This window comes from Antedon mediterranea, chromosome 5 (genome assembly GCF_964355755.1).
Source record: "Antedon mediterranea chromosome 5, ecAntMedi1.1, whole genome shotgun sequence".
NCBI classification, from domain to species: Eukaryota; Metazoa; Echinodermata; class Crinoidea; order Comatulida; family Antedonidae; genus Antedon; species Antedon mediterranea.
The window spans coordinates 9,017,289-9,043,170 of record NC_092674.1 but is presented as its reverse complement, the minus strand read 5'-3'; the positions used below and the strand labels follow the sequence as shown (position 1 = coordinate 9,043,170).

The 25,882-nt window shown below is 29.8% G+C and overlaps 1 protein-coding gene across 5 annotated transcripts in view; it reads left to right on the top strand.

Moving 5' to 3' along the window:
• Positions 1 to 25,882, top strand: part of LOC140049485 (protein unc-80 homolog) — an 88,652-nt gene that overhangs the window by 37,034 nt on the left and 25,736 nt on the right. The window contains exons 5-28 of one of the 5 annotated variants that reach the window (XM_072094383.1): positions 3,561 to 3,730; positions 5,443 to 5,588; positions 6,094 to 6,281; positions 7,629 to 7,664; positions 10,552 to 10,634; positions 11,346 to 11,448; positions 11,611 to 11,795; positions 11,961 to 12,185; positions 12,445 to 12,580; positions 12,782 to 12,913; positions 15,268 to 15,384; positions 15,513 to 15,626; positions 15,869 to 16,038; positions 16,473 to 16,685; positions 16,953 to 17,153; positions 17,435 to 17,573; positions 17,735 to 17,916; positions 18,102 to 18,236; positions 18,518 to 18,698; positions 20,452 to 20,613; positions 24,198 to 24,344; positions 24,708 to 24,808; positions 25,048 to 25,134; positions 25,531 to 25,683. In XM_072094383.1, coding sequence (XP_071950484.1) covers positions 3,561 to 3,730; positions 5,443 to 5,588; positions 6,094 to 6,281; positions 7,629 to 7,664; positions 10,552 to 10,634; positions 11,346 to 11,448; positions 11,611 to 11,795; positions 11,961 to 12,185; positions 12,445 to 12,580; positions 12,782 to 12,913; positions 15,268 to 15,384; positions 15,513 to 15,626; positions 15,869 to 16,038; positions 16,473 to 16,685; positions 16,953 to 17,153; positions 17,435 to 17,573; positions 17,735 to 17,916; positions 18,102 to 18,236; positions 18,518 to 18,698; positions 20,452 to 20,613; positions 24,198 to 24,344; positions 24,708 to 24,808; positions 25,048 to 25,134; positions 25,531 to 25,683 — 3,506 coding nt within the window. Of the gene's footprint in view, positions 1 to 3,560; positions 3,731 to 5,442; positions 5,589 to 6,093; positions 6,282 to 7,628; positions 7,665 to 10,551; positions 10,635 to 11,345; positions 11,449 to 11,610; positions 11,796 to 11,960; positions 12,186 to 12,444; positions 12,581 to 12,781; positions 13,064 to 15,267; positions 15,385 to 15,512; positions 15,627 to 15,868; positions 16,039 to 16,472; positions 16,686 to 16,952; positions 17,154 to 17,434; positions 17,574 to 17,734; positions 17,917 to 18,101; positions 18,237 to 18,517; positions 18,699 to 20,451; positions 20,614 to 24,197; positions 24,345 to 24,707; positions 24,809 to 25,047; positions 25,135 to 25,530; positions 25,684 to 25,882 lie in introns of all 5 variants that reach the window. The other 4 variants (XM_072094381.1, XM_072094382.1, XM_072094385.1 and 1 more) reach the window with 4 other exon arrangements.

The following is a 25,882-nucleotide window of genomic DNA, read 5'->3' as shown; positions in this document are numbered from 1 at the left end:
TTGCATTTTCACCATCTCTTTTGCTGATTAAATTACTTCTCATCTCGGTGACCTCATTATAGTTTGTTTATTGTTTTCATCAGACATAGCCGTCACAAAACATATTTTAGTTAGTCTACATTTTTGTTGGGGTAGTAAAGTTAAAAAATTTGGGGAAATTTATGTACTTTTTAGTTAATTCTACAATTCTTATATTAAGGTTAGAAAATAGCTTAAAAAAATAACCTGTACATTAAAATTTTATTTTTAAATTTCAAATACTAAATTCTGATAAAATTGTAACATTTGATCTTCGCGAGTATGCAGAAACATTTTTTATTTTATGGTTTTGTTGAAGTTGAAAATGTATGTAGTGATTCAAAATTTCTTCATGTTTTAAAGACTCAGTGTCAGTTTAATTCAAAATGATAACATAAATCAACATTGATGACTGTCTTAATACAATATAATTAAATATATTAAAAATAAATAAATTAAAAAAATATCCTCTCTCCACTGAAAATCAGAGTACAACTATATATATACACACACACAAGAAGCCTACAGTGTGACCAGTGGTGTGCAATTTATATCAATTAGTTTTGTTTCTTGTACAGTATTGGTTGTGTTTGTGAAATACAAAACAATTACAAAAATATGAAAAAATGCTTCAAGAAAGCTCTATCTTCAAAGGCTCTGATATAAATCTGGTTTTCATCAGATTTTTGCATCACATTTACATCTGTGGAAGATAGTAAATGACTTGCAATTATAATTATATCCTTATCATTATTCTTATTTATGTTCAGTAAATTTATCTCTTCTGGACTAACAAGATTTCTCTTGTTTCATGTCATTATGGAATGAATGGTATGACAGCCTATAAAATAGTCAGGGACCTTCTCAAAAATGTTTTACAAACTTCAAATTAAAAAACTTCATAAGTGACAAAACTGTTTTGTCATCGAAAGTAACTAATTTGTTGAAAGACAATTTTACCTATTATAATAATTGAAATAATAACAGCTATAATTTGTTTAAAAAATTTTGTCATATAATATTTTAAATAATGCCTAATAAATTCTTATACTGTGATTGGATGATATAAAAAAGTTAATCTTGATTCAATTCCGATATGTGCTGAGGACTTCCATTCTTGCCAATCAATGGACTTTTAAAATTAATTTTTATCTTTGTACGGTGCTATTTTTTTTACTTACAAAATTGGTTAATTACTAGTAAGCTATAGCAAAATAAGGTAATGAGTGGTTGACAAAATATAATAAAATCATAACCTATATACCTTGTACAACTAACTGGTATAATAATCACCCTTGTTTCTGATTTTCAATCAAGATGAATATATATTGAATTTTCTTGATTTGCAAACAGAGGGGTGTTGTAAATTGAATGTAAGAGCCTTCTTAAAGGAGATAAAAGCCTTCATAATGACTATATAGATTTAGTAAAAGGAGATAATTCCATTAGTAAAAGTCTGTCAAACTAATACTGATACGTTTATATTATGATTTATTTCTTGTTCACTTGTTCATAAAATTTCTTCAAAATGAGTTTTAATTTATTTAAATTTATTTTCAAAATTTAATTTCATTCATTTTATTCATTGAATTTTGGTAAAATAGAAATACTAGACTATAGAAACTAGAACCAAAGAAATATGGATTAATTTTTCTCATGTTATTAAATAAATCCTATTCCAGAATTAGAAAATTAGAAATATATGAAAGCATGCCTAAAGCTCTGTCTGCATTATCAAACTAGTTTGACAAAAAATGTGTGAAGTGCCCAAATATGGTAGTGATATGCTTAAATAATGGTAGTGATATGACATCATCACGTCCATATGTAGACACATCACTTTTTTTCACATAAAGTTTGATAGTGTAGACAGAGCTTTATATAAAACTCCCTGATGATGTTTAAATACATTTAATTATTTTTAATTTGCCAATTACAGGACAAAAAAACTCTTTGTAGTGGAAACGTAATTTTAACCCCCTAATTTTTAAATGCTAGGATACAATTAATGCATTTTTTTTTTATTACTGACGTGAGTGTTAAAGATTTTCTCTTTCCATTTTATTTTGTAATTTTTTACTCGTATTCCTAGATTATGTAAATTAAAATCTTTTCAGTATTATTTTCATTTGATTAATGAACACTAAGTTTAGCTCTTGTTTACTTATACTTTTTATAAATTAAATTTTATGCCATGAAAAAAAAATCTAGAATATGCAAATTGATAATATTATAATATTATTATTATTTAACCATAATAATTTACATTTGGTATGCAAATTACAACAATTTTTTTATTTGATATGCAAATTATAATAAAAAAGTTCTGTATTTGATATAAATAATAATAATAATATTCGTTCTTATATAGCACTTGTTGTACAGTGCTTCTAAGCGCTTCACATATTACCCCGGTCATTTTTTGATGTATGGAAACATACTCCCATAATGCAAAGAAGAGTGAAATTGCCCTCTTCCTGATAACGTACATTACAATATTAATATTTTTTATTTTATAGGCAAAGTACAATCAAATAATTTTTACATTTCATATGCGAATTAACCATACAAGTTGTACATTTTATATACAACTTTTATTTAAATTATGCAAATTTTTTAATTAATATGCAAATTTAAGTTGAAAATGAAACGTTCAAACTAATAAACTCGTTCAGGCTTATATTTCTTCAACAGCTACTCTGAAGTGTGCACTAATTAACTATTGTGAACACACTTAAGTATGAACAAATAAAGTGGTACACATGTCATACGCTTCATTGAACTTATATAATATATGAGCCTTGTTGTTTAATCATTCAATTCATCTACGACCTTTTATGTTCTGCGTCTTTTCATCTTTTTATAATTATAATATTAAACATTGTATATGCCATGAGCCACAATCATATGGAAATACTGTACTGTATCTTGAATATTCAGTAGAACTGCAAGAACATTTCGGATTGCCTATTTTTGCCATTTTCCCCTGTTATTTTTCATTTTCAGTATCAGTATTTCTTAATACATAAAAAACAATATATTATAATAATTAGGGGGGTCCGTCCAGTCAATGATGGAACAATACAATTTGACAAACATTATCATGAAAATATAATAGTTGACAACAATGTAAAAAAAAATTGAATAAATATAAAATTGATTTATGGATAATATAACTAAATTAAATAATGAATAAAGAATACAAATCCTAACAGAAAAATGTTTGGTTCTTACTAGGAGTAATGCAAGTGATTTCAATCCAATCACAAGGGATAGATTATTCTAACTGTAGCTTTTCATCGGTCAACTCACTTGCTTTGCGCTTACATCCTTGCATCCTGTTTTGAGGATGCTTATCCATACCAATAATTATAATAAACGTTGATTCTTGTTGCCAAACATTCAAAATCATGTAATTGTCAATACATGGGTGATTTTTTTATTATTTATTGTTTGGTGTCATTTATTGACGCTTTGTGTACTTTTTTTCAAAAGTTTGTGACCATATATTTGATCATTTTGATTTCAATTTTCTTAAATAGGAACTGGACCAAACGAAGGAATTGTTCGAGGTGGGTTTGCCACAAATTTTGGGAGTGGTATAGCAGGGACCGGAGTACGTGGTATACAAGGAACTGTGGTAGGATGTATCTTCAAAGCTCTCGTAACCAGACTTGCTAATTGTGAAAAAGAGCTTTATACTGAACGAGAGGTAAGATTTTGGGTTTGTTTTCTCTGAGCAAAGTATGCATAACAATCTTTTTAAAATGGGTGTATGGTTTTTTTCTAGTTTTGTTTAAAAAAAAATTAATTTGTTACTATATCAAATAACCTTTTCACTACAGAAAACTATATATTTTTTTTATAATTTTTCTCTCTTTTTTCTAGCTTGAAAAGGAAATATCAATTAGGTCTACTATGGTTTTTTGGAATACCAGTTTAATTTATGTGTCTTAAACCAAATTCAGATTGTTGCTTCTCAGATTTTTCAGAGAAATTGGTTTTTTTTTAATCATGAATTAGAACTTAAAATATTTAATTTTTCATGTAATATTTGGGTTTCTTTCTTCATACATAAATAAGCAAAGAGAAAAAAAAAGAATGGACAGGGAGAATCTCAGAAGCCTAGCTTATACAAGTAGACACTGTTACAAATTATATCAATCTAAAGACAAATTACTGAAAATAATGACAATGCTGTGGGTATCAGTGGCTGGATCTCAATGAAGATACAACATAAAATAAGCCCAAAAAAGTAAAACAGCCAGAAAAATTAGCAGAGGTTTCGGACAACACCATTATATATATTAAATAGAAATATAAAAAACAGGATGGAATGCTTCTATTGATGAAAAAAAAACCAGTATTTAATGAATTATTTTCTGTCTTTGGTAAAAAGCTATATTGACAACTAAGATACCTTTTATATGAATATGTATTGACAGTTTATTTCCCATTAATCACCTATGCGACAATAAGCTTAAAAATTGACACCATTTGTCATCAGTGTTATAACACCTTTTTTATTTGAGACAATTACTAGAATAAGAATTGTGATGTGATGAGTTAATGATGTGAACAATTGTAATTTTGTTGCGTTGATAACTTATTGAAGTAATTGTCCAATGATAGCGATTCATAATCAGACAGTCTTTATTATAGACTTATAAGGGATCGTGTCAAAACAACTCTATTGTAGTTACTGCAGTAACTACTTTATTTACTGCAACAACATTATATAATTTTAGTTTTTTATCAAGCAGGCGCTGTGATAAACAGTGTGGTTACCCAACAAAATATGTTGGTGAATTGTATAAACACAGGTTTTCCACAAATACATTTACTATATTAACTGTCATTAATTCTGAACAGCAGCTTTTTTGGCACAAGTTTTTTGTACAAAAAATATAAAATAAAATCAACCAAAAAATTTGGTTGACCTAGACTCTTACTCATTAATTTAAACATAAAATAGTTTTTGGTTGGTTGTTGTTCTGTAATATACCACATTTTTATAGTGTTCTTTCATGAATAAACATGCTCAAAGACGCTTTGATAAGCCTGCTGCTCTAAACAGTTGTTTTCTGAAAATATTATGTTGGTTTTACAGATGAATGAGGCCTGAATACATTACAAAAACTTATTACATTTTACAAAACAAAAATGTTAAATGTAGTCATGCGTTCCTAACCATTTAGTTAAGCATACTTAGGTAATACTAATTTACATAATTTTAATATTCCACTGTAATAATAAGCATAAAGTATTGTACCTGAAGTTAGCAACTATAGTGAGGGCGCTAGACACTATTATAATAACACTTTTTTTTACCATTGTTGGTGGTAATAATATATTTGGTTGGTGGTAATAATGTATTTTTAAAATTAATTCAAAACTATTCTTGAATTTTATGTATATTTTCAGTCTCTTTACTGTGAAGTGCGTCAGATGCTGAACTATATCAAAGAGGCTCATGGTGGTGTTTTCAGACGTGTTGCTTTCAGTGGACTTATAGATTCATCAGGGAAAGGAGAACAATCCAAAGACCAGTTTGCAGACAAAAAAGACGAGTAAGGGAGTAGCTTTAAATATCAAAAATGTAAAATAGAGGCCAAGTATCAATTGATATGACAGTGCAGGCTAAAATGATATAATATAATAATGATTTGTAGTATCCAATTGTGTTCTTTTTATCTACTAGTTCATATTCCTAGTAACTCACAGACTTCCTAAGTTTTCTAATAATCACAAGGGTTTTCCGATATTTGCAGTGGTCTCCTTTCTCTCCCAATAAGGTGAAATTTCTATTTTGGATATGTTGTATAACAATATATATTGTTTACTATAGAAGATGCTGATGTCCGACACACAAGGCTATCTCTAGGCTATTCATTATCTTTAGCCATAAGAGTTGAACTACTTGATGCTAAAGAAATGTAATGAAATGTTAAAGTGCAATCTCTCTCTCTCTCTCTCCTTTTTCACTTTATATTTTTCTCATACATTTTATTTTTATTGTATTACAATAAAAAGAGGCGAGAGACAGGTTTGAGTTGTTAAAACATTTTCTTCCAGTTTAAATGTTTCATCACGCTCTGGATCTGAAAGGAGTCTTTACAACTTCGCCAAGATGGGTGATGGAGATGCTAGTCCAAGAACCGAACTAAGACAGAATATTTTTCGTAGGAAGTTCAAAGGATCTGCAGGTCAGGAGGATGACAGCCAGTCTAATTCCAAGCCCAAGTTCAGTGTTTTTCAATTTGGTAAGTTGTTTGAATTTTAACAAAGGTACCACTCAATAATTGCAAATTAAATCATGCTATTCTTGAACAGGTGTCTGTGCTTTCAGATTTCTTTATGAATAAAGATAAGTTAAGAAAAAATATATAATATATATTATACACAAGCTTATATAATTTGCAACTTCAAGTTATAAATTTTACTAAAATACACAGTAACAACGGAACTGAAAAAGCATCGTTTGAACATTAACTAACTCTTATTAGTAGATTTCTTTACAGAACCATGTACATACTCAAATACAATTGTTGGGTAGTATAATGAGATACCCATCCCAGGGCAGATTCTCTTAACAGTAAAAGAAGAACAATTGTATCTTCTTGTTTTGGAAAAACAAGATGGAAAATGTTTGGTCGTGCATAAAAACTTAATTAGTTTAAATAACATGCACAGCAAAAAAAAAAATGTTTTGATAAAAATAACAAACATTATTTTTTGTCATTTTCAACCAACATTTTTACTATAGCACTTCATCAGCACAATCCTTTTACAAAAGTTTCATCATGGCAGGTTCTGTAACAATATTTCACATCATCGATGCACCAAAAATTTGTCCTCATGACTGATAATAAATAGTTTATCCTTGATTGTTTTTTGTTAGTATTTTGAATATGATCCATCCCTGAATACTGTAAATGATCAAAACATTTATAGCATGGTCGTTCGTTACTGAAGTTATAAAGTAATCAGTAATAAGTGCAGCAGTCGAGTAACTGCCGCAGTTAAATAAGTGCCACAGTTGAATAAGTGCTGCAGTTGAATAAGTGCTGCAGTTGAATAAGTGTCATAGTCGAATAAGAGCCATAGTTGAATAAGTGTGACATTCGAATGAGAGCCACAGTTGAATAAGTGCCACAGTCGAATAAGTGCCACATCAAACTGGGTTAAAGTTCAAGTGCCAAAGTTGAGTAAGTGCCACAGTTGAATAAGTGGCACTGTTGAATAAATGCCACAGTCAAAATAAGTGCCACAGTTAAATAAGTGCCACAGTTGAATCAGTGCCACAGTTGAATCAGTGCCACAGCCAAATAAGGACCAAAGTTGAATAAGTGCCGTAGTTGAATAACAAACCGCTTTAGGGCACCATGGAAACCTTTTACATTGTTTCAGATAAAGTTCAGTGAAATAAGCACTGCAGCTTCGTACAGATAAGGTGTTTTACTGTCATTTTTTCTAACATAGAAATTTAAACAATGTTATGGAAATGGTTTGATCATTTATGGTAGACAATATAATTTGAATTTTATTCAATTCCTCCCAGCATGTATAACCTTTAGTTTTTTCCGTTATATGAACATGTTTTCTTGCAGGAAAAAAAGCAAATATGGCTCCAGTCACGGATACAGGTATAGTCACGTATCACAGAGTATTTGTATTTGACCTTTGACATCATTTGCACTTCCTAACCACCTAACTTCATTTCTTTTTCCTTCATTTTTTATGTGAAACTATCCATATAAACTATTTGAATCATCTTATAGTCTAGTTATCACAAATTATTTTTTTTTTAAATTGACTCAACGAAAATATAATTTGAATTTTACATTAAAACTATCACATCAAAGGTTACTCTTTTGAACACAACTTTTGATGATTTTAAATAATAGTATTACTTAATTTATCTTTATTGAAAGTTTGTGTGCTGTGAATAAATATATACAAAATTGAGAAATATTAGTGTAATATTTCTTGAATTTTGAAATTTTTTAATATCTTTGATTTACATAATAATATGTGTTAATATAACATAATATTTGTCAACATCATTCTCATTGTCATAATGTAATTTCTGTCAAGGGTGATAACATGAATTTCCAAAAGAGAAAAAAGGTGAGTCGTGCTGGCAGGTTCAAATTCATGATGTATATATTTGCAAATGAAATAATAAAGAAAGGTGAAATTCTAAATGTGCATTTGTGAGGGCTTATGTTTTGCCATTTACCATATCATAATAATTCAGTATAAAATGTAAATATAATTACCGCCAATCATTGTTATTACCAGACAATAATAGTCAATATCAGTATTGTATCGTCATCATTTTCATCAAGAGTCTCATTCTTCATTTTATCATCATAATCATCATCATATATCATCTTTATTTGTCATCATCATCATCATCATCATCATCTTCATCATGCTCACCATCACAATGAGTATAATATACCCTTTCTAATTATAGGGAGAATTTGTTTGTTGCCAAATTCTCCTTCACATACTTGCTTTTATTTTCCCTGTGTGCTTCTATGGGAAGAAATAGTTACACAATCATCATTATCATAATTATTATCAGTACTGTCATTAATTTGTAATGTAATTCAATCATTATCATTCATATTTAATATAGCATTTTTGTCCTCTGCCATTGTTAATAGCTCATATTAAAAATCAATACATGACCTACTGTAACTGAATCATCTTTAATCATTGTTACTATAGTATTCTCATTACAATCGCTATTATCATCATTCACATTTTTCAGATTTCCATCAATCAGATTATCATCATTGTAATTAACTAAAAAGTAAACAGCCTATAGGATGAAGTTTGATGAAAATTAATTCTATCATTAACATGCCTATTGTACCTTTACTGCCCTTAATAATCAAATCCAAAATAATTCCCACCAATTATATCTTAAACTAATTTGTGGTATTTTTTCTGAAATTTATAATGCTTTTCTTCTTGGTGTATATCACATTATTTTAATGTAGTAAAAATGTTGTCTTTCAAGATAAGCTTTGGCAAAGTTCTACAATTAATAATTGATAATTAACATTTATTGATTTCTACATTTTGTCATCATCTCTTTACTTTTGCTTCCAGGGTTTTAACGTTTCATTCACACTGGTTCCGTTTCTGATAACAAATTCTTTAAACATCTTTCCATTATTTAACAAAATGGAACATGTGTGAAACCATGTTGAACCAATAGTTAGTATTACTGGTACAATGCACCCACTTTCCTATATTCGTCTTCTCTTTTAAATATATATATTAAACTTCAGTCTTAATATAAAAAAATAGTTTTTTGGCTGTTTTCTAAATATTAACTTTAATATGTCTTATATTTTAATATTTTTTTTACTACTTGTGTTCACTTTTTATTAATTGATTACATTTTTTGGTAATTCTTTTCTTTGAACTAAAAATAGATGTTAGATATTAAACATTTTTTTCTTTTAAAGATGTACTGTCCACCAAAACTTGAAAAATAACAATAAATAAAATCAAAATTTGAGTTGGCCATTTATATTAATTACAATTACTATTATGTAAAATTTAAGAAAAATAATTATTTCATTTCATATAAATAATAACTTGACTTCCAGACAATGGGATTCAGGTTGATTATTTGTTTCTTTCATATTTTATCAATTATTTAGTTGTTTTTATTTTTGGCAAAGTAAATATCTATTATATGATATTAAAATGGCATATTTCAACAAACAATTTTTTTCAGGGGACAATATAATCATCTTTAATGTTCTGAATTTAGCAATATTACATTTAATTATAATTTTAATTTTTTTCTATTTAATTTGTTGTTCTTATGTAATTTCCTAACTCACTTTTATGACAAAAATATTCAATTCTTTTTAGTCTATAGTTGATATTTCAAATTTTGTTAACATAGTAGAGGTTTTACTCTTTTTCACAAGTTAATGCTTTAGGTGCTATTCCAATATTCTACCATTATTTTTTATATTTATTTATATGAAATGTATTTTAAATAAAATACTATTCATTTTAATTTTTTTATTGATATTCTCTTACCTATATTTATATGTTTTAACTAAGATCAATCTCTGTTGCGTTGCATACAATTGAAAGCAATTATTGTTTTTAAGTTTTGTTAAGTTTTGCTTATCAACCACATCTCATGACATTGGTATTTAAATGTTTAATACTGTACTGTGCAATTTTAATAGAATTAAACAATTATATGCTATTTATCACTCTATCAGTGTAGTCACTTTGTTATGAAAATCACAAGCGTGATGTTCCAATGGGAAAAAACGAGGTCAAACATTCTGCCAACAATATTAGTTACTCTGATAATTAAAATCAATAAGTGAGAAAATAGTAATTTAAATGCTTTCTTTTTTGGTTTGTAGATTTAGACAGAAAGACAATCAACTACTACTTTTAATCTACATTTGTTGTATTTATTTATCATATTATTATTTTGTCATATTATTATTATTAGTCTCTTTTGTTTGTTATTTCTAGCTCAAGTTGTGACAACCTGGAAGAAAAAGACACATCTTCTCAGTCCAGATGATCATGATGGCTCAGAAGAAAGAACCAAAAAGGTAGACTAGACGATGGGTAATCAGTGATCGTTCGGACGATGAACAATTTACACATGTAAATGCAGGTCATATTCCATGCATCTATTTACACTATTAAGGTCAAATTGGTCCTTATCTTGCAGTTAATCAGCTTGCGGTTTAAGGAGTAATTGAAAAATCCACCTCATGAGGTGGATTTTTGAAACAGCAAGTTTATCTCAAAATTTACACCACACGCGACCATTACACATGTAAATTTGTTTCGTCCGAACAGGATCTAGCTCACACTGCCCGTTTCTTGTAACTGATTCTTCAGGGGTATTCCTCATGCTGCTAGATATGTATTCTTGTGGTCAAAAAAATAATACTGGAAAGAATGGAGACCCTTAAATTAATTAATTTGATAGGTAACATATTGGCACATTCATATAAAATATTGGGAGTTAATTACCATTAGTTTAGTATGATAGAGAACCCTTTCACTTGAATATATATTATGGTCTATTTTTGCTAAATTGGGTGTCTTTTTTTTTGCATGAAATCTATTGCAATAAGTTTGATGATGAAATATTAAATTAAAAGTTGGTTGAATTCTACAGTGTCTTCTCATCTTTCTTATTAGGTGATTAAGTTGAGCATGATAAATTCAAATAAATTACTGACTTGATCATGATCAGGAAAGCATGATCAACGGTGAATGTGACCTTACCTATGTTAAGTTTTTTATTTCAGGAAGGATCAAGGTTTGAGTTCACCAGAAACAAGAAAGAAGAACCTCACTTCTTTTCAAAATTTCGCAAAAACAAGAAAAAAGACGATGGCAAAGGAGAAGATGGTTAGAGCAGAATTTTACTCCTAAAATATTTTTAGACTAACTTGAAACCCTAGTAACATTTTAAAGATTGATCAGCATTTATAGTCTGTGTAGTATTTATAGACCTACTATTCTACCATCTTTTTCAATAAATTAATGACAAAAATAATCTTTCTTTTCTAGGGTCTGATACACCAAAATCTATAGACGAGAACTCGGATCCAGGAAACACAACTATAGAAAAAGAACGTAAACCAGTTGATAAGATGGTGATAACAGCAGGAATGAAGAGGCTTGCTTTCCTGATGGGATGCTGCTATCCAGGATCAGTTCCAGATCCGGAATTCCTGGCAGCAGCTCTTGATCTGGTAACAGTCTAAATGACTTTGATACATATACTTTATTTAATGTGTTTAACTCACTGTATAATGTGCTTTTTCAGTGAAGCTTCGAATTTGGAGCTACTTTAGGAACTAGTTATGTCATTGTGAGGACATTAGGAAATTCTTCACTCATTTAAATAATCTTTGCAGAATGCCCCAGTTGTTGCTCGGGCAGCCTTGTTTTTGGAGTGTTGTCGATTTGTTCATTCATGCAACAAAGGAGAATGGCCAGAATGGGTGAAGGGGGTAAAAGTGACCAGACCTAGGGCACAGAGTGGGGTCTTTACAGGCCGTTCACTTCTTGGGGGATCAAGGCGTACTGCTGCTAGTTCTGTACAGAGGAATACAGCGAAGATGTTTTATTTGTGGGGCGAGGTAAGTCTGAAAGATTTATAGATATGATTAAAATGTAATAAGCTAATACCTCTATGTATGTATCTATGTATGGTGTGCTAACATAGCTTGAGCATCACACAATAATATCTGGACCGTAGATGCTGTGTCTTCTTTTCAACTTTCTTTATAATAATATTTCCGATATATTTCATATAAAAATAGTTTCATCAAACAGTCACCTTTATGTAATTGTTATTATATAAAAACTAGTAATTAATACAATCTTTGTAATAAACAGGCAATTGGCTCCAGGCTTGATGAGATTGAGAGAAAAGAAAGCGGTGCGGTGATCAGTGTTGTTGGTAGAATACGTATGGAAGCCGAACAAAAGAAATTACGAAAAGATGATGATGATGAGGATTTTCTTGACGAAGGTAAGGCCAAGCATGTTATCAAAAACTCTTTTTTCCTACAGTGCTATTTAGTTGTGGAACATTTGTAGCCTCTCAAACAAAACTACAAACTGTTAAAAACATAAACGAAAAGATAGTCATTGTGTTGGAAGAATTTTGAATAGTGTTTATCGTTCTTTTTCCTAGCCATGTTGACTTTATTTATTTAATTATCTTCTACAGCTACAGTTAATCCGCAAGGATCAGCTTGTCCACATTCCCTGAAAATGGTAGCTTGTCAGCTCCTTATGGAGATCTCGGCCTTTTTTCGTGATACATACCAGTATTTGCCAAAAGTACGCAAGGCCAGTCGAGGTGGGTTCGGTGTTAATAATCGCAATAGCGAGTTTCTGGATGTTCCGCCTGTGTCTTATGGACAACGTAAAAATACCGGTTCCAGTGCAACACCCAGCCCCCCTGTGCACCCACCGCGCAGTTTAGTTCACCCGGTAGATAGCTTTACAGGTTCGTGCACTTTCGGACCCTTTTAAATTAATTAAGAATAAACATTTTAATTATACACAGGCCAGATGCCTGTTGCATACAAAAATTATTCTATTATTATTAATTCTATTATTCAATTGCCTATAATGATTACTTTTTATTAAATCTTAATTTTTTTAAGAATAATTATTTTTTGCAAATTCATTTAAAAATGTGATAAAAATGTATATAAAGAGAAGTCAAAATTGTTATTATGTAATTATTTAAAGAATCTGAATTGTCACTTTTCTGTACTAAAAAATTTTAAAATTCTGAAAGTTTTATTTATTTTAGCTCCTTTTTTGGGTTAGTAGTTTTAATCTATTTTTGCATGTTTCTAACGTTTCACGCGATTATTTGTACTGTAATAGGCATATTCTGTAATACGTGTATCACATGTATCACATGTGCTGGCTGTATTCAGGGAAGAGCAAAATTACAACAATTTTATGATTATGGTTATAGTTCTGCTTATGGTCTATGATACATGCATCATATATGATACATATGTTACACTGTATTATAGAATTGTTACTGGGCAATTTATAGATACAGTACAAAGAATCGGCTAAATCTTTAATATAACAAATTCCACATTTAAATTAAATGTAGGAATCTTTTTTTTAAATTTGTATGTATTTTTTTTATTAATATTTAAAGATATATAATTTAACCCTTTTTTATTTATTTATCAAGTGAAAAATATCACATTACAAGCAGAAAGTTTTACAATGAATATATTAAAATCCCAAATTATCAAATTGGAACAGAATATATGTATTATATCAAAATTATTCAACAAAATTAAGATTGTACAATATTTGGAAGCTTTATCTGTTGCTTGATTGTATCATTTCCCACAATTCCCCCTATCACTACACGTTCTGATGCCTGCTCGATCTTTGAATGTCATTACGGTAAATTTACATTTTTTATCTACATTAATTATGCATGCATCTATCTTTCCTCTTTTGACCAAAATCCTTTTTTTGCATTTTTCCCCCATTGAATGGAAAATTGTTGCCAGCCAATTGCTAAGGCATGTTCATTGAGATTGAACGTTTTTTAAAGTTTGCTCAAAGCAAAAACTTTGTTTTAAAATATTTGTCTATACAAATATTTGAGTGAATTTATAAACTTTTTTAATAGCCATAATATTTGTCAATTAACATTAAATATTGTAACATCGTTAATATTTTTGGAATTTATATTAATTGATATATACTAATGTTTCGTAAATCTTCTAACATTAAGCACATACTAAACTAATAGTAATTTAATCTCACAAAATTATTTATATATTTTGAAGTTATTAATTTTCTCACATCAACACACTTTGCAGTTAGTAGAATCCTATCCTTAAACACACACACTAACAACTGGAACCGATACGTGTCCTGAAAGCAATTTGATTGTTATTAACAAGTTTAAAATTCAAGATGATTATTTTATTCACAGTTTTATATTTACAAAATGTATTCATTCATCAGTGAAACATTATCTCCATTTATTGTCATCTGCATATAAAATATACATATAAATGAAATTATGTTTGCTCTGAGATATACAAAAACAGATAAATGAAAAACTAACAAACACAATTACAAAGTGTCACATCAGTCTTGTACGGTATACTGACAAGCATTTAGTGCCTAAATGGCAGCTGAATAAAAGCTGTTATGAAACCTATTTGTACGAGAGAAGTTTTGTATAAACAATCAATAATAATGAACATTATACACAGCATTCTGCTTATAAGCCAATCTTTCAAAAAGTAAGCCATGATATAGTTAACAAATTTAAAAAGAGCCACAGGCAATGAACCTCAAATTTTCTAAATACAGTTAACTAAGAATTATGCACTATATGAAGTTTAATTTTCACTTTTTCTTCCATGAGTATTTCATTTTAGTGACTACTCAGAATTACGTAAAATTTAATGTTGTAAAAAGTGAGATACAATTAGACAGCCACGTAATTAACAGATCCATTCGAACATTAATGTCATAAAAAATGGTTGAATTATATATAAATTACATATACATAGACAGTTAAATAATTTACAGGTCTATTGAATACAGCACACATTGCATTACATAAATAAGTTTTCCAAAATATAGACATAGTAAATGTTCTTATATAATTGTTTGATATCCATGCATTAATTATCTGGCTGTCATATTCAGGCAGCGTTGTTGACAAGAGAATCAGTTTTGCTGTGTCACCGTTACCAGATGAGAAGGATTCACCACATAGTAGCAACACAGAGCTTAATATAACTGATGAAAGCAGACGCGAAAGAGGTAATCATTTAATATGCACTGTAACAACAATATTTCAATTTATATTTCACAAATGCCATTTTAACCCTCCCCTTCCCCACAAGACTTATTATATAATGATTAATATTCTTGTATATTTACATTAACAGTACGCAAACCAAGCACTAGTGGTGAGCCAATTTACCATAGAAAGAAGGGTGTCGCATCTCCACCAGTGCTAGCAGGATTAAGTCCAAGAATTAGACCAGAATCAATCATTTTTAGTAAGTAAAAACAAACTACAATAGGCCTACAGTTAACCCTATTATTAGGACACCAGATTAAAGATTGGCAGTAGTGTTAAAACATATTGGCTTTTGTTCATATTTCATAGAAAAGTTTTCACTAAATAGGGGTGTTCCAAAGGAGTTCTTCTACTGTATATATTATAAGGAATATTTTGTTTATAAGGAATATTTTGTTATAATTATGTTTTTTATTTTATTAATTTTTGTTATTGATACAGAAAAGAATCGTAAAGTCAGTGCAATATCAGTCGATGACGATTCTTGCGAGACCAGCAGTGTATTCAGCGATCAGAGCCCACAAGATCAGGATACTCCAGATTATATACCGCCCCCAAACATTGAAGGGCTTGATGACATTGACTTCAGTAAGAATATGCCATGGATAAAGGTAATTCAAAGGTTTTTATTATCACCATTATGTTCATTGTTTATCATCATTTTCATCATCATCATCGTCTCTTTTAATGTGCAGAACCTTGCAAACTAGATTCACATACATACAACTTTAGTATGTCCCTTTGTGTCGTCGTGTAACCAACAGTTGCCTATTTTTCTGTCCACAATGGCAGGGACTGAGAGGAACAAGTACACCAGGGTAACCCACTACTCATCAGAAAGATTCTTTGGGTTCTTTTAAAGTTAACACAAGCCAATATGTGCATTTGAATATCCATTTTTAACTCCTTTTTCCCAAAGTCTTTTTTACCACCAAGAGAGCCTGAACCTGTTGTTGAGATTATGATGTGGCTACCACTCGACCACTCAACTCGACTGTTCTTTCTCTATAAATCTTTGTGATAATTGTGATATATTCTTTTGAAGGTTGTAGTGGAGATTACTAGTAAAGCAAATTTCATCTGTAATCATCGACAATTTTGTCATCCAAACTGTTATGAACGGCAAAAGCGCAATTGTTATCGGTTGATGAAGGCTGTAAGGAGTATATACGGAGAGGAAAACCTTCTGAAACCTAAGAATGAACGAGATAATGTTGAAGATTTATCCAAAAGATTTGACCAAAAATCAAAACGAAAGGTAAATTGAAACTAATGCTGTTGTATTTGCAGGTAATTTTAATTGGTTTAAGGTACAAATAACTTTTATTTTATGCGATAGTAAATTGTAATAAAGTTTTAATGCTCAATTAAAAAAAATCTGACTCTTAATTTTGAATCGCGCTGGCTTGGCAAACAGAACCTCTTTCAGGCATTATTAAGTAAATTTTTTTGTACACATATTAAATAACTATTGAAATAAAAACTATTGTGTAGGCTTTAAACATATTTTGTCTTTTTACCGTAGGGTTCAAATAACCACACCAACATGCTACGTGGCTTCAGTGAATCAAGAAGGGAGAGCAAAGAGTCTTTATTGGATAGACAGCCTAGTGTGTTTCACGCGAGTCGCGCAAATTCGTTCATCCATAACCCGCTGCTTTTTCCTCTTGAGCCTGAACGGCCACGAAAGGAAGACTCGCAAATAATGCAGTACCTTAAAACACAAGTATGGTTTTTTAGTTCTGTCACTAGTCTTCTTTCTAGTCAACTTTTTGTTATATTCATTTTCTGTTACTTTACCAGACTAACATGGGTATATTTTATGTATAAACTTGTAATGACATTATTTTCATGTGTTGGAAGTGGACATAGCTTGGTCATACTAATGCCCACATGCCGTTCACTTTACATGAAAATAACTTTTACCTTAAAATAAGGATGTTTTATTACCCTCCATTATAACATTATCTTAAAGAATTTGTTTCAAAGAAATTCTCTATACTGTAGGCCCTATATCTCTGGCATACACCATTTGCATTACTTGCGAAGGCAGCACCTATCTTAACTGAGGACATCTTTCAAGATATTTTACCACTAGCATGGGAGTTATTGCTAGATACGAACCAAGAACTTGCTGGCGCATCAGGTGAGTGCATGTTGAATCAAAGTCAAAAGCATGATAAAAATTCAAATCAATATTGCAACAGAAACTATGATCTCAATTCTATTTTTTTTGCAATATTCTATGTGTCTAGTGGTTCGAATCCTGTTAAAATATACTGCACAATTTGATTATTTATCTTCCAGCGGCAATTGTTCTGATGTGCTCAGCTAAGATACCAGATGCAACAATGAAGATGATAACCAATGAGATGGAACATGAAGATTCCGGACAGCGTGTTGATGCCATCCAGCGATTTGCGGTTCTTTGGCATTTCCGATACCAAGTCTGGCCAAGGATGGAAGAAAAAGCATCATACATATTCCGGGTAACATATTTTTGTTATGTGTCAAGACAATTTAGTGAGAGCCATCATTGTTTTTGGCACATAAGCGCCATAAACATTCATTTTCCTCTAAATATAAAGGAGCATTACATTACCCACTCTTGGTAAAACAAAATTTGTATTTCTTTCAAAGACAGATCTTCAACATAAACAAATTTTAATTACAGGTTTCGCCACCTAGTATTGATTTTACTTTACCTTCACCTACTATTGGTATGGCAAATATACCAGTGATTGCACCACCCTGGATGCCAGAAAGTGGTTATAAGCTTGGGGATAAAGTCTCTACTGAAGAGGTCACGGTAAGAAATTTGAATTATCTTTGTGGAGAGTGTAAAGAATTATCAACTGAAATATGATGTAGCGTGCTTGGGTTACAACTATAAAAAATCTGGTAGAACACAGTTTCGAAATACATGTTATTGATGTGTGAGAGGACAACGTAATAAGCTTATAATGAAATATGCACTGTCCCCTATAAAACATACAAATAAATAATAAATAAAGAGGAGTTATTTAATGTCACCACCGTAAATATTTTTCAATCACAAAAAAGACTACTGAAAATGTGTTTACTTCTTAGCGGTCCTTTACTTCGGTGGCTGTGTCACGGACAAACCAACGGCAAGAGCAGTTTAAAAGGACAATGCAGAGAGAAGCAGAACGCAAACGAAAATCTAGAGAAACGTACCATTTGACGACTGCAGCTGTCCCTCAACAGGCTGCATATGAACCTTCCCATCATACATCATCTGACGACGAAGGTAGTTGATTTCTAAATTTTAAAATATTATTTTAACAGAAGTTTGTACTATTTGTGTGCGTCACCTGCTTTGCCTTTTAGTCTAAAAACTTGGATACTACTTGCTTCTTTTAGTATAGCAGCATTGCTAAGCTTAACGCTCACTAATTATGCATCTGCGTTAACGCAAGTGATTGGACATTTGGACAAATTTGCTCTTTCGTGCGAGAGTTGTCCGTGTTGGTAAATTGCTTGTGTTTTAGTGCATAATTGTAGCTAGTAGGAATCGCCTGAACATTAACATAATATGACCATATTCAATTAGATACTTATGACTGTGTACACATGATTGTATCTAGAGGGTGTTTTCCATTACTAAATTGACAGATTTTAGAAGTTCTGTAGCCATTTAAAATGTGTGAATTAATATGTTCTTCTATCCAGTTTGGGCTTGGCCAAAGGACTACAATCAATTCAGCCATGCTGGATGTGTACAGAAAAAGCTTTAAAATATAATCTGGATTGTGTGGAATGTGGTTAAATAGCCCTAGTCTGTCCCACATATCCTCACAGTCTTTTTCTTCTGCTTTGCTGCTATATGTGCTTTATGTATCTCTCTATTAACTATGCCATATTTCTGTTGCAAAAAATATCACTATGATAAATGTGTTAATAAACATTGTTTTTAATCAAAATAATTGGAAATATATAATGTCATTTCTTTAATGTAAATATGATATCAACTATGTTTGACATTTTAATTGTATTCATTTCCATTTACAGCTTTTATTTCACTGTCCTATTACTATGAGTATATCGAAAATTTCTATTTTCAGATTATTATTGACTAATATCTCTTTTTAACAATTTTATGCTTTTTACACATTTTTCTTGAATTTAATATTCATTCAATTTTTAATAATCATTTTAAAAATGTTTTTTAAATTGTTGATGTGATGTTTGTTGTCATACTTCTATAATATGAATTTCTATTTTATAATTGAAATTATTAATATCTAAATTTACCAAGTAAACTATTTTGTCCTATATATTTTTTTTATTATTGGTTGTTAACCTATGACCCAACCGTAAATCCTCATTTGCATATTTTCATTTTACATTGAATCTGTCAATATTCCCATTTGAATTATATGCATGTGTATTATTTCATAATTAAATTTGACATTTAGTAATTATAATCATTTTCTAAACACTAATTTATAAATAAACCAACATAACTTTTGATTATGAAAATTCATTAATTAAGTAATCATTAATTTATGAAAAATATCCCAAAAAAATATTGTTAAACATAGAAAGTTTATATAAAATTCAACTAAAAAAAGTTGTTTCAAATATTTTTAACTTCAGTTAGATTGTATTTTTATTACATGATATTTGTATTAATTAAATTAATTTTTATTATGACAACTTCATCCATTCCCAATCCAGAAACTTTTTTTCAGATGAAAAATTCATTCTTTATTATATTTTTTATGAATGTTAATTACCAACTTAAAATGTCAAAGGTCATATGTATCAAATTTTAGCCTCACGCTTGACCTTGTTGTTTGCAGGAATGACATCACAAATAATAATGCTAACGCAATCTTCCTCTTAATGATCTAACCCCTCTGTTTTTACTTAGTATACTTATTACTAGTACTGTATGTTCCATTTGCTTTTCCAATAATCGATATCACCCTTGATAAAAATAATTCTATGTATGTATGTGTGTTGCCATTTTTTGCATTTTGTTGATATCTGCTTTGTAGACGACACTATTCCGCTGTCAATGGCAATGTCGGCACGCCGTGTTTCCATAGCCCCACCCCCCAGCGCCAATAGCGTGAACCGTGCTCGAAGCATGTCGATAAGACGTGCATCTCTCTGGTCAGGTGGTACTGCAACAGGCAATAATTACACCAATACATCAGGTAGTTTCCGTCATATTATTACCATTTTCATCTCATTTTTTTGACAACAAAATTATTTAACATTAAATTAAAGATATTCCTACTCAGCATGCTTTGTCCCAGTGCATCATGGGATGGATTGTAGAGGCTTGTATTCTTTCTGCATGTGAAAAAGAGAACCTAACCTTATTTATTGCATGTATTTTTTAATGTATAAACAATATTAAGTTAAAATGTAACTATTTTAAAATATTTTATACAGAATAGTATAACAAAATATAATCTCTTGCACACTAACATAACCAACATAGGGCGTATAATCATCCCCAAATTATTATTTTTTAAATAAACGCCAAATACCACAAATTTCATGTGAAAGAAATTTGTTGAGAATCTAATCATTTAAAAAATTGTATTTATAGTGGATCATTTGATTCATTTAAAAATGTAAAAAGTTACAACAAAAATGGTGCGCTCCAAATTTAACAAAGAATCAGATTTGACAAAACACCAAAAAGTTTTTAACTTAAAAGGGGTCATGTTTTTCTATCCCAATGTTTTATTTGCTTCAAAAAATTGTTATAAATTTAAATCATTATGATGAACAGAAAATCAAATATTTCATGCCACATCATTTTGGTCGATGACAATATAAATTAGAAAATTAAATTATTTAACCAAATTATTCTACAATAATTGGTATTTATTATTTCATCTGAGCACAATTTTTTGTTAATAGTTCATAAAAAGCATCTACACATTACATGTTGTGATATAAGTTTACATATTTTTTTTCCAAATTTTGTGCAGTCCATGAGTCGCAAAGCTATTCAACTTTACACTATACGTTTTGTGAGCATGTACTTTATGCATTCAATGTTCTGTTAAACGCAATGGAAACATCTCTATTTTCTACCTAAATGCAGCAGAAAATTAGACGTAGAATTTTGATTCCAATCGTTGTCTTCTTTTTCTTTAGGCTGGCATGAAAAACGTAAAAAATAGATAATAATTTTATTTTAAAACCTATTTGTATTTTTCTAATATTTTCAGTCAGTGTACATTTGCATAATTTGCTGCAAAAACTTAAAATATTGTTATTTTGGTTATTAATTGTGATAATTTTAATTAAGTTTCATTTTATTATAACAATCATTCAAATTGATATTCATAACCTTTTTATTGATGGATCATGTCAAAACTACTGCAGTGACTAAAGTGACTTTCATTTACTCTTTAAACCTGCTTATTTTGTTTATTGTTTACATTGAAAGTTTTAAAATCACACATCATTACTGCAGTAACTGCAGTAATAATGTTTAACTCGATCACTATCATTGCACACAAACAAACATTGCCTCGAATATATACATTTTATATTATAGATATTATATGGCTTCATCATCATTAAAATAAATGTTATTATCTGGTCTATAGTTTAAACTTTTTGGTGATGTGATGTCAACAATTACAAAGCATCGGAGAAATGTCTGGTGCTTCAAACCAGGTGACTTCCCATTGCTTCCATGGTTTCTTCTTACTCTACAACTTGGCATAGTCACACCATGGATAGGTCCATGGTTACACATCTATTGTAGTGTTCACGGATTAGTTTTTAAGCATACCCCCACAGATATTCTTTAAAAGTCCTTGTTATCAGCACCGTGGAGCAAGCAATCAAAATGGATGGCAAAACTTAATTTATGAAGCCATCACAGCTGATGTGTAAAAACAAACAAGTAAATGATAAAATCAGAATATGTTTTTACTCATATATTATATTAAATTTATCAGTTAGAAAACAGACATTTTTATTGTACCTTATAAGGAAATTGTCCAATACAACATTGACATTTTGTTAAATATATTGACATACCATACAAATAATCAAAATATAATTTCAAATGTTGGGACACTCACTGAAATAAATGACAACATATAAAACCTACACATCAATAAAAAAAAAAATTATTTCCTGTATGTAAAACGTTGTTGCAGCATGAAATAAATCTCACCCTAATAGTTGAATTTTACCGCATATTTTAGCAGTTTGTGAAATACCTTTCCTATCTCTTGCATCACATTTGCATGCTTCGCAGCACATGCATGATTAGTAAATCCGAATCATTATTATATTTAATGTTTTTTAATTTCAGGAATAGATGACTTCTTCTATTTTTTAATACTAATAAATTTACATTCTTTTTATTTTATGGTAGAATGTTTTTTTAATTATATCGTCTCTGTATTTTACTATTAAATTATCGATTATTATAGTTCCAAACATTTTCTTTAATGCACATTTGTTGTTAATTTCCTAGTAGTTTTTTTTTTTCTTTTCACAAAATATATAAGAAATAATAGTCTTGTTTTAATAGCACTGTATCATTTCAAACTATTTTTTTTTTCTATGATAAATGAATAATATAATTTTATTTCTATTTACGAGCAATATAATATAAGACATAATGTAGGCCTACACAGATTTCCCTCAAATTAAAGATGTGATTTTAGTGGTTTTTGCGGATTGTTCAAAATAATTGACAGAATTATCAGTATAAATGTAAACACGCTAGAAAACCTTTGGTAACTTAACTTATCTATACAAACAGCACATTGTAAAACTAATTAGGTCAGAGTTTAAAGCATTCAAAATACCAATGCAAATTTATAGTCTGGAAAACATCACACATATTACTACTTGGGTAGACATAATTTGCATTTTATACTGGCTTGGTTATTTTACTATAAAATGTTATTAAATGAAACAGAAAGTTACCCATGATAATATAAAACTTATCACATTGAGGTACTCCTCATGAGGCAATTTGTAGTTTATTAACATGTTCCAAGTTCTAATTAATTATTTAATAATAAAAATTAGTAAATTAGTAAATCATTTATTAATTGACAACTAACTGTGCCATTTAAAATTAAAAATTAATCTTTAATTTGAGGGAGAACCGTCTGTGAATTTCTACTAATCATAATAAATAATAATGATTATATAAAATTAAAAACATATGGAAGGATTTCAATTGTTATGGTACTATTTGTACTTTTTGAATAAAATTTTCGCATTAAATTTAAATACCAACAATATTTATGAAGAAAAAAAAGAAACAAATATGTGAAACGAACATAATACATTATTTAATATAGTTAAATTAGTAAACATTATTAATTGACAATTAACTGTGCCATATAAAATGAAAAATTAATCTTTAATTTGAGGGACAACCATTTGTGAATTTCTAATAATCATAATAAATAATGATAATACAAAATTTAAAACCTTTGGAAGGATTTCAATTATTATGGTACTACAGTATTTGTACTTTTTAAATTAAATCTTCCCATTAAATTTAAATACCAACAATATTTATGAAGAAAAAAAAATGTGTGAAACGAACATAATACATTTGTAATATTAAATCAATTAAAGTTTAATAATAATTGAAATAGTTACTTAAAATATTTTATATTTAATTTTTCTGTAAAGTATTAATAATAATTATGTTTGAATTAGTATTGCTACATTGTGAGAAGTAATGTAAAATAATAGATAAAAGTTAATGGAAAAGTTGCCATAAATATTTCTTTAGCAGGTGACGATGATGCTGTTTTCCCAGAGCGTTTCCATCACAACCAGCCAACTTTCCAACTGTTCTTCCCATCATGCATCTGTAGTACACTGGTGCACCTGATCCGATTGCTTGATGATGGGGAAGTAAATGCAGAAGGAATAGCCGGTAAGGATTTTCAATGATAACATTCATAAACAGTTACATTTATTAATACAGAGTAAATATATGAATATGCATGCCAAACTGCTACGTTTAATATTGAGCCACCAGTGTGATTGGTAAGGTTTCAACATGACCACTCTTTCACATCACACAAATTTCTTGTGACTAGAACACTGGATGGTATATTTGTTTGCGATTTTCCAGAAATGAACCAAGTCAAACAACCTACTTGTCTTTTGTCTTAGAATGACCAATCACCTAGATTGTCCTACATTATATTTACTCAATACAACTTTACAACAGGTTGTGTGTTTTTACTTTGACATCATTGTTGTGCCTTAACTCTCCATTTTTTTTTCGCTGTAGTTGGTGAAGTAGCAGGAAAAGTGCTATGGTCATGTTTGGTAGAAGAACCAGCTCTTATTTTAAGATACATTCTGGAAAAGATCACAATACGAGAGAAACAGGTTTGTGTGGAATAAGGCCACTCTTGGTTGTTAACCCCATCTTAGTTATGGAAAAAATGTCTTTCGCAATGATTTAGTTAGGTGTAGGCCAAGTCTATTTCAGTGGTAACCCAACTTCCAAACTTTTTATTTTATCTAATTTGGTTAATTACATAACAGAATAAATTTACCAATATAGATTTGAACTTCTCTGTGGCATTTATATAGAATTAACGTTAAATTTTTATTTTAAATTTCAGGAGGAGATAATCTTACTACTAAAGAAGTTACTAACTCACGTTGGTGAACTGCCACCCCAAACGGCCCACACTTTATTCAATTATTTGGTATATTAAATCTCATTATATTTGTAATAGTTATCACATTATTATTTTTATTATTAATTTAGGCATAATTCATTACTATCCTTCTCAAAGGTGGTCGATCCACCTCACCAGAAAAAAGAAAAAAACCTTGTATCTGAAAGAACAGTACTGTACTTGATCCGTCTTTCCAACTCAAAATTTTTAGGTTGTCTTCTGTTACCTCTTAACTTCACTGGTATAATCCCATGTTTTTATGTTACATTATCACATTATTATTTTTATTATCAATTTAGGCAAAATTCATCACTCACAAGAAAAAAGAAAAAATCCTTGAATCTGAAAAAATAGTACTGTACTTGATCCATCTGTTACCTCTCTAACTTCTCTAGAATAATCCCATATGTTTTTATGTTACAGCTAGGATTTTTAATGTACACTTGCCGAACTCCCCACTCGGGTGCCAGTGAGGCAATTGCAAATGCGCTCTCCATTATCTGGAGAATCATTCCATATGTTGTAGGAGTAACTTTCAAAGACTTGAAACAAACACTCAAAAAAGAGCAGTGTGATGTAAGTTTTCTTTTATCTTGTTTATCTAGATTTCTAGAAATAACCTCTTGTAAGCCTACAAAAACAGCCTATATGATATGAGGAATTTATATCCAGTGGGGGTCGTTCATACTGTAACATGGCCTAACAGGGGCGTAGCCACCAGTAAGGTTTCAACCTGACCACTTTTTCACAGAAGCCTTTGAATGACAACCCAGTG